General features: G+C 48.0%; 1 protein-coding gene across 1 annotated transcript; it reads right to left on the bottom strand.

Annotated features, from left to right (window-relative positions):
* Positions 1 to 1832: 1832 nt before the first annotated feature.
* Positions 1833 to 13631, bottom strand: LOC144678472 (protein Wnt-10a-like). The gene is made up of 2 exons (XM_078538240.1): positions 13271 to 13631; positions 1833 to 6025 (listed from the first exon to the last, which is right to left on the bottom strand). The coding sequence occupies exons 1-2, from the start codon at positions 13613 to 13615 to the stop codon at positions 5567 to 5569; spliced, it is 804 nt and encodes a 267-aa protein (XP_078394366.1). The 5' UTR covers positions 13616 to 13631; the 3' UTR covers positions 1833 to 5566.
* Between the last annotated feature and the right edge of the window lie 249 nt (positions 13632 to 13880).

Genomic DNA, 13880 nt, shown 5'->3' on the forward strand with positions numbered 1-13880 from the left:
CATGAGCCCGTGGTTGACTATATTGATCAGAGGAATGTCCTTCATTCCACATTAGAAACTGCACATTTTAACACCATAAACACAGTTAGCCCTCACAACAATGGGGCCGGGTTGATTTAAAAATCCTAATTGCACTCTAAGAATGTTGGACTGTGATTGGAAACAAAATCAGTCCCCCACGTCAATAATATACCCATTATTTTGATTAGACCTTCTCCATGTGCTGTTCTGGATCTTTTTCAGTCTATATCTATGTTCCCATCACCTTCATGGAATGGTTACAGCAGAGAAGGTGACCATTCGGCATGTTGTGTCCGTGCTGGCCCTCCGTAAGAGAGACTCAGCTGATCCCACTCTGCCATCTTTTGTCCTGTAGCCCTGTAAATCTTTTCGGGTAATTATCCAATCCCCTCTCGAATGCCTCGATTGAACCTGCCTCCACCACACTCTCAGGCAGTGCATTCCAGACCCTAACCATTCACTCCGTTAAAAAATTTCCTCATGACACCTTTGGTTCTTTTGCCAATCACCTTAAATCAGTGTCCCCTGGTAATCGATCCTTCCACCAATGGAAACAGTTTCTCTCTATCGACTCTGTCCAGACCCCTCGTGATTTTGAACACCTCCATCAAATCTCCTCTCAACCTCCTCATCTCCAAGGAGAACAGCCCCAGCTTCTCCAGTCTAGCCTCATAACTGAGGTTCCACATGCCTGGATCGGTTCACAGAATTAGAGAATCTTTACAGTGCAGAAGCAGGCCACTCGGCCTATCGAGTCTGCGCTGGCTCTCTGAAAGAGCATTCTACCTAGTCCCACTCCCCTGCCTTATCCCCGTAACCTTGTGCATTCTCTCTTTTCAGGTAGCAATCCAATTCCGTTTTGAATACCTCAGTCGAACCTGCCTCCACCACCCTCTCAGGAAGTTTGTCCCAGGCTCCAACCACCCTCTGGGTGAAAACTTTTTTCCTCCCATCACATTTACCCCTTCTGCCAATTATTTTGAATCTGTGCCCTCTAGTTCTTGATGTTCTCTTGAGTGGGAAGTTACTCACTATTTACCCTGTCTATACCCCTGAAGATCTTGAATACCTCTATCAAGTCTCCTCTCAGCCTTCTTTTCTCCAAAGAAAACAGCCCCAACCTCTCCAATCTATCCTCGTAGCTACAGTTCTTTATCCCTGGGATCATTCTTGTGAATCTCCTCTGTACTCTCTCCAATGTCTTCACATCCTTTCTCAAGTATGGCGCCCAGAACTGGACGCAGTTCCACATGAGGCCTAACTAGTGTCATATACAAGTTCAACATGACCTCCTTACTCTTGTACTCAATGCCCCTATTAATAAAGCCTAAGATACTATATGCTTTATTAACTGCTCTCTCAACATGCCCTGCCATCTTCAATGACTGATGTACATATACACCGAGGTCCCTCTGTTCCTGCACCTCCTTTAGAGTTTCTCCCTTTATTTTATACTGTCTCACCATATTCTCCCTGCCAAAATGAATCACCTCACACTCCTCTGCATTGAACCTCATCTGCCACTTGTCTGCCCAATCCACCAACATGTCTATGTCCTTTTGAAGTTCAAGGCCATCTCCAGCACAGTTGACAATCTTCGCAATATCTGCAAATTTTGAAATCATGCCCTGAACACCACAGTCTAGGTCATTGATATATATCAGGAAGAGCAAGGGTCCCTCTCTAAAGCTTTCACGTCCTTCCACTCTGGGCAGTATCTTTGAATTGATTGGAACCTGTCCTTTTGGCACACACGTGTTTTGTAAAGGCAAAATGAAGCTGGGTGAGATTGGAGTGGGGAGTGCCAACCTGTTTCCTTTATTTCTACATCATAATGTGCGACAGTATATATCTATAGGGGATGAATTTGTCAATTGGGAGAGAACAATAATATTTTCAATGCAAAGCCATCCAGTATCCAAAAGGATTAAATCTATTAGTTACAGCAATAATATATTCAATTCAAATTCTCACGCCATATTTCATCGACACTTCTCTGAATATGAGCCAGTGATGAAGACTGTTTGTGCTTCAAATACCTCATTCTAGCTCTGTCTCGTACGACAGCATTGGGTCATGGAGTCATTTATGGCACAGAAGGAGGCTGTTTGGCCCATTGATTCCATGCTAGCTCGCCGCAGAGCAGTCAAGTTAGTCCCACTCCCTCGCCTGATCCCTGCAGCCCGGCAAGTTTATTTGCTTCAAATGTCCATCCAATTTCCTTTGGAAATCACTGACTGCTTGCACATCCACCACCCTTGTGGGCACTGAGTTCCAGGTCCTCCCATCAGAATTGTGATCAGAATAAGTGCACTCAATGCCGTGCCTAATTAGCGACATCGGAATCTTTATTGGTCTTGACAGCAACAAGGCTCAAAAGCCTTCTTTCAGTCCTTAGCAAAGCAACAACTTGCATTTATATAGCACCTTCAACGCAGCAAAGTTTCCCAAAGCACAACACAGGAGCGCAATCGGACAAAATTTGACGTTGGGCCACACTAAGGAGGGATTAGACCAGGTGGCCAAGAGGTTAGACAGAGTTAGACAGAGGAGCATCTGAAAGGAGGTGAGAGAGGAAGGGATGTGAAGGCTTAGGGAGGGAATGCTGGAGCTTAGGGCGAGGCAGCTGAAGGAACGACCACCTACGGTGAGGTGCGGGAAATCAGGGGTGCACAGAAGGCCGGAGTCAGAGGGACGCAGGGGGTCTCGGAGGGTCATAGACACAGCACGTTTCAAGGTATGTGGCATTCCCACAGCAGTCAGCCTACACAGTTTGTGGGGATATGCCAAAGAGTTTGGGAAGCTTTGTTGCATGCGCAACCTTGACTGGTTTCTGTATGGATGTGAATACAGTGCTGCTCAGAGTAGGGCAACAATAGTCATCGAACCTTAAAGGAAAATAAATCTCAAGCAAGCGTCGGGTGTCTGCTGCTGCTGCCTGTCTGACTGTCCTTGTTTTTACCTGGTGCCCTGTCTGTCAAGATGTCTTCACATGAAGTGATCCAATCAACCGTACAGACATAAACATTGAAGTAACCACACAATGAATATAAACGTTAAAAATATGAATGTATACTCCAGATCAAATGAGCAAGATACAGGAAAATAGGACACTGGAGGAATAGGATATCGACAATTAATGATCAAAAACGTAATTTGTAATGTCAGTGCCAAAAGCCTAGAACTAATATTTTTTTAAACATACAAATTCTTAGACAAAGCACGTACATACATTTAACATATGCTGACCATGTTGGAATATGCCAGTGACTGAGGTGCCATGTGCTTGCTCAGACTGAAGCCCCAGGCTGTTAAATAAGTTAATTAAGGTGATTCACCAAACAGCTTGAACACCTGACTTTGAAGCCTGAACATCCTTTCTTCAGCTGTTCCAGACAGTTTCCATTTCAAAGTGCACTTCTCCAGTTGAGAATGGTTGCAGGCCCAGTTGGGGAGGTGTTTAGCAGGTGCTGACACAGAGCAAGAGCAGAGCAAGGCAATTCTTTAGACAGTTTTTCATCTCCCCCCACCCCCGAAAGTTCAAGGGCTGCTTTCTCCATCGCACCTGCCCCCCAACTCCTTGAGCACTAACATGGAACTGCATTCCAGGGGTCTGCCAAGCCACCACTTTCCCCTTGTGATGAGCACTTTGCAAAGAAGAGTTGAACATCCGATGTCCCTGGGCTGGAATGCAAGTTAATAATGGGGCAGAACATTGGTTAAATAATTAGTGATATGTAATTTAGTAGGAAATCCTTTGTACTGGATTTATCAAAGTGATTTTAAAATTGAAACACTCAAGTAGAACAGACAGTCTCTGGGTTCCTTTCATGCTAACTTTGCCAACAGTGTGTTACAAACAATCCCCATCAGTTCCATTGTTTGAACTAAACTGGTATTTGATCCCTCTGTTAATGTGGGAACTTGGGATGGCTTTGGTTAAAGGAAAAATCCAGTCTAACAATGTTGTATTTCTCATTTCACATTAAAAATGCCCTGTCCCAGTGGCTACACATCTTGGTCAATACAGTTTTGCGCTATGCTGTGCGTATTGGTCTATCAAAACCGAAGCCAGTTTCTCGGTCTTTCACCAGTACCTGACTGCTTCTGGCACTGACTCCTACTAACTGTTCCAGCTGAGCCCAGTAATGCCCCATAGACCATCAGACCCTGAGCTGAATGCTCCACGCTCAAGAATCCACTACCAGAATTTCTGCAGCTTCTGAACATTATCAGCTTACCCTCGCTTTCTCCTCAGCCTGTCCATCAGAACCTTGAGGCATTTTCCCATTACCCTCACCCTTCAATCCTCAAATAATCCCAAACTCTCTTGCCCAAGCTCTCACCTGCGTGATGTCCCACTAAAGCCGTCTATGTCCTCGCCCAACTCATGGTGGCCCAGGGACTGAGTTCACCCTCAGTTTTTAATCCACCCCCCAACCCCCACCTCCCAACCTGAGTAATCTTCTGCAGGAAATGTCTCAACCTAGGCCCTTCCAACTCCTCTGGCTCAGGATTGCTGCTGGTGTCACACTCTCCACTCTCTCTCTCTCTTTAACCACCAGAGACCGATCTCCCAGCCAATATGCCTCTCTTCCAAAACAACCCCAGCTTGCTATTTCACTTCAAAAACATCCCTCTTGCAAGATGCCTCTGGTTCTCACCCCCACCAGCCCATTCCCCCAACCGTAATCCCTTTTGCTCCCCTTGCTGGGTGTCCACCTACCCCCGCTCCGATTGGTCTTTTTATAAGGGACACTACACAAATATAAGTTATTTCCTCGTATCTGTTAATGGCGGCTGCTGACGTTGATTGGAGCTGAGGTCTGTGCTGATCCCATCCTTGCTGTGGGATTAACATTTACATCTGTTATCTCTCGGAAGGACTACCCTGGGTCCGTGCAGCCACAACACCTACAGCTCTTAACTTAAATTGTCCATTTTGCCAGTCAACCCGAGGCTACTCTGAACGTCATATTGGGGCTTGCTCTGAAGAAGCCCTTGACAAGAGAACCGAGCAGAGTGGCAGCGCCAACCAGAGCGGGCACTGGTCGTCAGAATGTGGAGCAGAGGTTCAGTAACCCGGCACTGTATCTACTAGGGAGGGCTGGCACGGGCTCTCATCTCAGCAATAACGCCAGGTGCAATTTGGAGAATAGATCCAAAGGCTGGCAGGTTAGAAGTGTAACAAGACAGCTTTCAAAGGATTTAAGAAACTCAGTGTTCTCTATCTCCACAGCCCCCCTCCCCCCAACCCCAACACCACGCTAAGCTAATAAGCTAGTCTCACAGTATTTGAGGTGGGCTCTGAATACCTTGTGATAGTTTCCTATTCTCAGCCAATTGCTGCAAAGATTGGGTGATGCGAAAAGGGACGGTTAGTGAATGTGCTGCTGCTCTTTTCTCCCTCCACATGAGAATTCCCTGCTCCAACAAGCACGTTATGCGGAAGTACACCTCTCGTCCATCAAAATATGTAGGGGTGGGAGGGGGGGGAAAGACAGGGAAAGTCTACATTGCATAAGAAGGAAAGGTGTCCCATTGGTTACTTGCACACGTTGACCCACTCGCTGACCCTGCATTCGTCACATAGCACGTAGCAACACCAGTGGAACCGGCAGTGGCACTGTTCACTTCGACTCTGTTTGAGGATGTTGTGCCCTCTCCCACAGCACAGGCTGTCACAGTTATCCATCCCTTGGCTCGTTTTACTGCAGACCCGTCCCCGTGTGCCTGGCGAGTCTGTGCCCAGGTCCTTCTCGCAGAAATCAGGTGATTTCTCAAAGTACACCATGTCCTTGTAAATCCTCCTCCTGTTTGGCTTCAGGCTGAACTGGCCTGTGTTTTTATTGTGTGTTTTGATGAGCACCGCGTTCTGGAATCGCTCCTTTAACACAGCCCCGACCCGTCGAAAATCAGGGGTCACCTGCCAGCAGGTTTTAAACTGGCAACTGCCAGAGGTGCCATGACATTTACACTTGCGCTTCATGTTGTCAATCACTGCCTGAAATTTAGAAGAAAAGCAATCAAACAGGAATACCATAGGAAGGACTGGAGCAATGAACAGACCTTCTAACCCCTCTCCAGCACCATCTTAACACAACAGGCAGATCAAAATTGATTGCAGATGATCAAAGCGATATTAATGATCTGATAAGACCTCAGTTCACAGGTTTTAACCTATCCCTTCCAATACTGGATGCCCCTTGGATATACTTATGACATACTTATACATCTCTGGTGGTCGTGCTCCTACTTAGCTTGAGGGGGCGTTGGGGGAGAAAAGAAAGACCTGAGTTTAAATAACGCGCCCCTCATGCCCCCAGGATGACCTAAAGTACTATCCAGCCAATGAAGTACTTTTGGAAGTGTAGTTACTGTTGTAATATAGGAAACGCAGCACCAATTTGCGCATAGCAAGCTCCCACAAACAGCAACATGATAATGACCAGATAATCTGTGTTTGTGATGTTAATTGAAGGATAAATATTGGCCAGGACACCGGGGAGAACTCCCCTGCTCTTCATCGAAATAGTGCCATGGGCTCCCTTGCTTCCAAACAAAAAAGAAAAATGGCAAAAACGCTGGGAAGATGGAACAGAAAACCAAATGCTGGACAGACGCAGCAGGTTCGTCTGCATCGATAATGGAAACAGGCAGGGTAAGCTCTGGGGTTCTGGTTTTGCCTTTTCGCTGTGTTTGTGGTAACAGGTTCAGAATTGGTTGCAGCACTGCCCGTGGAACGGCTAAGAACAAGAAGCATTTTACTTACAGCCTTGGCCAGCGATTTCAATGGACTGGGGGTATTACAGTGTTACCAACATCAAGTGGTTAATATATCACTGGCAGATCTGTGACATTACTCACATTGGGTCCTATCACCTTATGATTTATGTCCATTCTCATTCTGTCATTGTGATTTCTCTGTGCGACTTTACCTTGTGTCACCGTGTGCGTGTGTGCGTGTACATGTGTGCGTGTGCGTGCATGTGTGTGCACGTGAGTGTGTGCGTGTGCACGTGTGCATGAGTGTGTGCATGTGTGTGCGTGTGTGTGCGTGTGCATGTGTGTGTGTGTGCACGTGTGCATGAGTGTATGCGTGTGTGTGCGTGTGCGTGTGTGTGCACGTGTGCGTGAGTGTGTGAGTGTGTGTGTGTGTGCACGTGTGCATGAGTGTATGCGTGTGTGTGTGTGTGCACGTGTGTGTGTGTGCACGTGTGTGTGCGTGTGCGTGAGTGTGTGTGTGAGTGTGTGTGTGCGTGTTTCACTTTCAGCCGATATGCGTTTTGGTCATGATATTTGTATCTTATGATAATTTATTTGTATTTATCTGCAGCAATTTGTGTGAACATCTAGATTTACCTGGATGATGTATGTGGGGAAGCTTTATATGTGTTGAATGATATTTGCCAAGAAGAGTCTGAAGAGGAGTCATATTGTACTCGAAAGGTTAACTCTGTTTCATCTCCACAGATACTGCCAGACCTGCTGAGTTTTTCCAGCGCGTTGTTTTGATTTGCCAAGACTAATGTTTGTTTACAGTTGTGCTAGAGATTTTTTTTTGAGTGTTTGTTTTTTTAGTCAATAAGTGAACTTGCTTTTCTCAAATGATTGTGGTTTTTAATGGGATGCTTTGCTGATTGAACTCAATGTAAAAAATGGCCTGTTTCCACTTGTGTAACATCACTTAAATTCATCCCTTCCTCAGCTCATCTGCTGCTGAAACCCTCATTCGTGCCTTTGTTACCTGTAGCCTTGATTCGTCCAACGCACTCCTGCTGAACCTCCCATCTTCCACCCTGCCTGTATCTAGCTACTGCTAGGTCCTGTTCACCCATCACCCCTGCGCTCGCTGAGCTACATTGGCTCCCGGGCCAGCAGCCACTCAATTTTAAAATTCTCCTCCTTGTTTTCAGATCCCGCCATGTCCTCCCCCCTCCACCCCAACTCTCTAATCTCCTCCTGCACCCAATTTTAATCGCTCCACTATTGGTGGCCGTGCTTACAGCTGTCAAGGACTTAAGCTCTGAAATTCCCTCCCTATGCCTCTCCACCTCATTTCCCCTCCTTTAAGACACTCCGTAAAACCTACCTCTTTCCGTTTGAATTGTTGAGAAGATTGAGAGGTGATCCTATTGAAACATATAACATCCTGAGGGGACTCGACAAGGTGGATACTGAGAAGATGTTTCCCCTTGTGGGAGAGACTAGAACTAGGGGACACAGTTTAAAAATAAGGGGTCTCCCGTCTAAGACGGAGATGAGGAGAATTCTTTTCTCTCAGAGGGTCAGGGGTCGTTTGAACTCTCTTCTCCAGAGAGCGGCGGAGGCAGGGTCAATGAATATTTTTAAGGCAGAGGTAGATAGATTCTTGACAAACGAGAGAGTGAAAGGCTATCGGGGGTAGGCGGAATGTGGGGTTGAGGTTACAATCAAATCGGCCATGATCTTATTGAATGGTGGAGCAGGCTTGAGGGGCCGAGTGGCCTCCTCTCACTCCTAATTCGTATGTTCACAAAAAATACATATCGCAAGAAGAGGCAGAGATCAGATGGAAGGGAAATTGTGACATAGGATAGGCTGTAAGTGGCCAAGAATGATTACAGACAAATCACCCTCAGCAGATGCAAGGGGGCAGTGACTGCAGGTTAGAGAAGAGTTGCTGGTACAGGATCTGTGATGGAGGGGGGTGGGGGGTGGCATTAGAAGCTGAGTCAGTGGTGAAGGTGGAGACTGAGGGTGGGATAGGGCCTGAGCATCAGAAAAGAGGTGGCTAATGATGGAAAAGTCAGGCTTGGAACCAGAGCAGGGACAAAGACACAAGTGGGGTAAAGTGGAGTGCAATGGAAAAAATGAAATTAATGGCAGAATATTCAATGAAAACTAGACGAAAAACATAGCTTACTGAGAGCAAAATAGGCGGAAAATCCAAAATGTTTGAAAAGCCAGCAAAATGTTAAGATTTGAAAGAAGTAAAAATTAACAAAGGAAAGAATCAGACACCACTCACAGGAGAGAGTTCGACAGGGGCTGTGAGAACAGATCAACAGGCTCCCAGGCTCTGAGGGTAAGTCAGGACTTACATTGAAACTCCTGTTCTAGTGCTGCCTCCCAGCGTCACAGTAAAACAGGTAAGCAAGACCGTCTTAAAGTGAGAATCCTCATAGGAAATGTTTACATGGCAGTTTGCAATGGGATGTGCCACCCCTGTACTGGTTTTGGCATATTATAGAAAGATACAACGGATAATGGGGATGGTGAAGTAATAACAAATAACGGGAAGACTGTGGCATACTGGTAATACCGCCAGATGAGTAATTCAGAGGCCCCAGCAAATGCTCTAGGGACATGGGTTCAAATCCCACCATGATGACCAGTGGAAATTAAATTCAATTAATAAATCTGGAATTAATGATGACCATGAAACCATCATCAATTGTCATAAAAACCCATCTGGTTCACCAATGCCCTTAGGGAAGGAAATCTGCTGTCCTTACCCAGTCTGGCCTACATGTGACCCCAGACACACAGCAATGTGGTTGACTCTTAACTACCCTCTGAAACGGCCAAGCAAGCCACTCAGTTCAAGGGCAATTAGGGATGGGTGACAAATGCTCGTCTTGGTAGCGACACCCAAATTCCATGAAAGAATTTTCCAAAAGATGTTTGGAGCTAAATGGCCTCATGTGCTGTGATTTCTATAATTTTGTATTATTGAATACTATCCAGTAAAATTACAGAAATGCACCATCAATTCTCAATTCATAGTACACTTTGAATGATCTGTAAGTCACCTGAAAACCCTTGAATAGTTAAAGAGAGGCCTATTATCAGATATTGGAGGGCTATCTTTTTGTGCTGAAGGATTTAACAAAGGAAGTTATGAAGGGAAATCTTTTCTTAAGAAAGCTGGATGTGATTTTCCTGTTACATTGAGGGACACGTGATAGTTAAAACATTATGTGTGTACACCCAGGCCCTATTGAATCATACCTCTGTGGTGCCAGTTTAGATGAGTGTGGCAAGTTTGTTGGGCTATTTATTCCATCGCATGGTGTGGTATTACCATAGGCCACCCCCTTCTGTTCAGTTAAGGAATTAATGTCACAAGAGTCAAGCGAAACAATGTCAGAAAGAGTTTGAGCACTTTTTTTGCAGTTTACTGATCAACTCTCTGTACACATTTAAAATGGATTGTTTTAGTAGTTAAAGAAAAGGTACACTGTGCATAGAATAAAGGAAACGGTGAAATCAGTCAGAGGCTGCAGTATGGATTCCAGTCAGATATGACCCAAGACACAGAAAGCTTTGAGTGAATCTGTACTACTATGCTCAGGTGTGTGGTAAAGGGGTGTGCCATGTGCCCTCGTTCAGGTGCCCTATGCCAGCAGGACAACTATAAGGAGGAAGCAAGTAATAAAAATCAGACAGCCCCTTCCAACAATTTGCAAATTTGAGCCAATGAAGCAATCAAGATCCTGCAGTTTCCCCTCGGGTTGTGGAAGACATCAAGTGAGCCAATGGATGCCAGCCACATGGTGCCGCGGGCGTGACTACACCCCAATGCCAAGATGTGACTATTCCAACTTTTCACTGTATTGCTACAGCATGCCCAGTTTAATGTACACTCGTGGGTATTTTAATGTGCTTTCACAATAACATAGATGTATAAATTGTTGTTTGGTAGCACAGAACTTGAGTATTGCTGTAAAAAGAGACATGTCAAAGCTTTTCATCTTGCACTCATCAGAACACTTAGCAGGAATATTTTGGTATTCCTGTGGTGTATCCTGATGAGTGAAAGGTGAAAAGATTCGACATGTCTCTTTTTCAGCAATACTCAATGTATAAACTGTTGAAGATCAATATTGATCTTTGCCATGTTAGATCTGTGGAAATAGTTCTGGTATCGAAGGAATCTACCGTTCTATCTGCATATATTATACAGAATCACTCATTTCAATACTCCTGCGAAATGAGTTTTGTGTGTGTGTGTGTGTGTTTGTGGGTGGGGGGGGTGGTGTGTGGACAGGTGGGGGAGTGGTGTGTAGGTGGGTGGGTGGGGGGTGGTGTGTGGGTGGGTGGGGTGGTGGTATGTGGGTGGGTGGGGGATGATGTTGGGGGTGGGTGGGTGGGGTGGTGGTGTTGGGGGTGGGTGTGTGGGTGGGTGGGGTGGTGGTGTGTGGGTGGGTGGGGATGATGTTGGGGGTGAGTGGGTGGGGTGGTGGTGTTGGGGGTGGGTGTGTGGGTGGGTGGGGTGGTGGTGTGTGGGTGGGTGGGGGGGTGGTGTGTGAGTGGGTGGGGATGATGTTGGGGGTGGGTGGGTGGGGTGGTGGTGTTGGGGGTGGGTGTGTGGGTGGGTGGGGGGGTGGTGTGTGGGTGTGTGGGTGGGTGGGTGGGGTGGTGGTGTTGGGGGTGGCTGGGTGGGGGGGTGGTGTGTGTATGTGGGTGGGGGGTGGTGTGTGTGTGGGTGGGGGGTGGTGTGTGTGTGGGTGGGGGGTGGTGTGTGTGTGGGTGGTGTGGGGGGTGGTGTGTGTGTGTGGGTGGGGGGGTGGTGTGTGTGGGTGGGGGGGTGGTGTGTGTGTGGGAGGGGTGGGGGGGTGGTGTGTGTGTGTGTGGGTGGGGTGGGGGGGTGGTGTGTGTGTGTGTGGGTGGGGGGGTGGTGTGTGTGTGTGTGGGTGGGGTTGGGGGGTGGTGTGTGTGTGTGTGGGTCGGGGGGTGGTGTGTGTGTGTGTGGGTGGGGTGGGGGAGTGGTGTGTGTGTGGGTGGGGGGGTGGTGTGTGTGTGTGTGGGTGGGGTGGGGGGGTGGTGTGTGTGTGGGAGGGTGGGGTGGTGTGTGTGTGTGTGTGTAGGTGGGGGGGGTGGTGTGTGTGTGGGTGGGGGGGGTGGTGTGTGTGTGGGTTGGGGGGGGTGGTGTGTGTGTGGGTGGGTGGGGGGTGGTGTGTGTGTGGGTGGGTGGGGGGGTGGTGTGTGTGTGGGTGGGGGGGTGGTGTGTGTGTGGGTGGGTGGGGGGGTGGTGTGTGTGTGGGGGGGGGGGGGTGGTGTGTGTGGGGGGGGGGGGGTGGTGGTGGGGGGGGGGGGGGGGGGGGGGGGGGGGGTGTGGTGGGGTGGGGGGGGGGGGTGGGTGGGGGGTGGGGGGTGGGGGGGGTGGGTGGTTGGGGGGGGGTTATTTGGAGGAGGTGCGGTGGGAGGTGTGCGTGAATTGACTGAAAATCAAAGTCCCACAACCTTTTTTAAAAACCTGGACTCATCCCACTCATTCAGGTTGTATATATCTTTGCCCTTTACTCTTGGGAACAGGATCGCTTGCTGCCGGCTTTATTGCCCAAAGTATAATTCGGGGACATTGAGTCAGTGAAGGTTGCAGCTATATCAGTATTGTACTCACAGCTGCAACAAGTCTACACTCACCTGTTCCTGGCCATCAGCATTGTACTCCCAGCCAGAGTAACTGTGTTGCTGATGCTACAATTTCCTCAGATCTTTGTTTCTGATTTTAATAAAAAGCTCCAACAGCAAGGAAAAGAATCGTCTCCCAATCGATAGGCACTTTAGCGCCGCTAACACACACTTTAGCGCCGTCAACATACAACTTAGCGCCGTTAAGCCACTTGGTTAGCGCAAAGTGCACAGTATTAAAGAGTCATAGAGTTATACAGCACAGAAACAGGCCCTTTGGCCCATCGTGTCCATGCTGGCCATCAAACACCTATCTATTCTAATCCCATTTTCCAGCACTTGGCTTGTAGCCCTGTATTCTAAGGCATTTCGAGTGCTCATCTAAATACTTCTTAATTGTTGTGAGGGTTCCTGCCTTAGAGGTGTCAGCTGTGGCTCAGTCCATAGCACCCTCGCCTTTGAATCAGAGGGTTGTGGGTTCATGTCCCACTCCTGGAAAATCAAGAACTGTGATTGTACTCGAAAGAGTTGCAATCCGTGACTGTTGATAACTCGAAAGAGTTTCCTGCCTTGACCACTCCCTCAGGCAGGAGGTGGGGGTAAACAGGTCCGTTACTCTATTGGGGATGAGTGGGATCTTGGTTCCTGTAGAACTGAGATACTCCCAAAATTCTCAGGCCTTTCGGCCAAAGAGAAGAACCTTTTACACCGACCTTCCTCTCCCAGAGGGGAATTCACAACGAGTACTGAAGCTCCGTTTCATAGACATGTGCTTGTGTCCTGGTCAAAATGTTGAGCACCAAACTTACGTTGACAGGCCAACGCACACACATTCACAATGACTGCTTACCTGCCTTCCCAGCTTGTTGTTGTGGAGTCTCATTCTCCCGTGGATGTCTCGGGACGTCTCCCTGGAGTCCAGGAAGTCCCTGGAAAACTTCTCCCCGAATTCGATGTCGTGGTTGCAGTCACCCCGCTCCCAGGAGTCCTGGATGCCAGGGAAACGCTCCTCGGGCTCAGGGATGGAGACAGGGAGACCCTGGGTCAGGGCCTCCACCCGGAGCTGGTGAAGCTTGAAGCGCAGGTTCTGGTCGTCTTCTCTCCGCTTCTGGTCGCAGCCGCAGCCCTTGAGCTTTCCCAGGCTGCAGGCGGTAGCCACCGAGTGGGTGACCCCTGCAGCCAGCAGCGAGAACATAAACGCGCTTTCCCGGAATCCTGGGCGGGGCACAAGAAGATGTGGGTTACCGAGCTGCCAATTCAGGCTCACAGAGTTAAAAGAGAACAGTCCAAACTGCAGAACAGCTCCTGGCAGAAGGAGAAGTGCAGATCTGGGACATCAGACTATTAGCAGCCTGCTTTTAACACGGTTCCAAAATTGCTAAATGCGGGAGGTTATGTGCGTGTGAGTTTATTACCGTACCTTAAAAAGGGTTAAGAACACAGACATCCCATCATTCATC

The sequence above is a fragment of the Cetorhinus maximus genome, unplaced genomic scaffold, assembly GCF_964194155.1.
Source record: "Cetorhinus maximus unplaced genomic scaffold, sCetMax3.hap1.1 HAP1_SCAFFOLD_4357, whole genome shotgun sequence".
NCBI lineage: Eukaryota > Metazoa > Chordata > Chondrichthyes > Lamniformes > Cetorhinidae > Cetorhinus > Cetorhinus maximus.

Coding starts and splice junctions, on each gene's coding strand:
- LOC144678472 (XM_078538240.1), bottom strand. CDS start 13,615: ATGTTCTCGCTGCTGGCTGCAGGGGTCACCCACTCGGTGGCTACCGCC. Junction 6,026..13,270: donor ACAACAAGCTGGGAAGGCAG/GTAAGCAGTCAT, acceptor TCTAAATTTCAG/GCAGTGATTGACAACATGAA.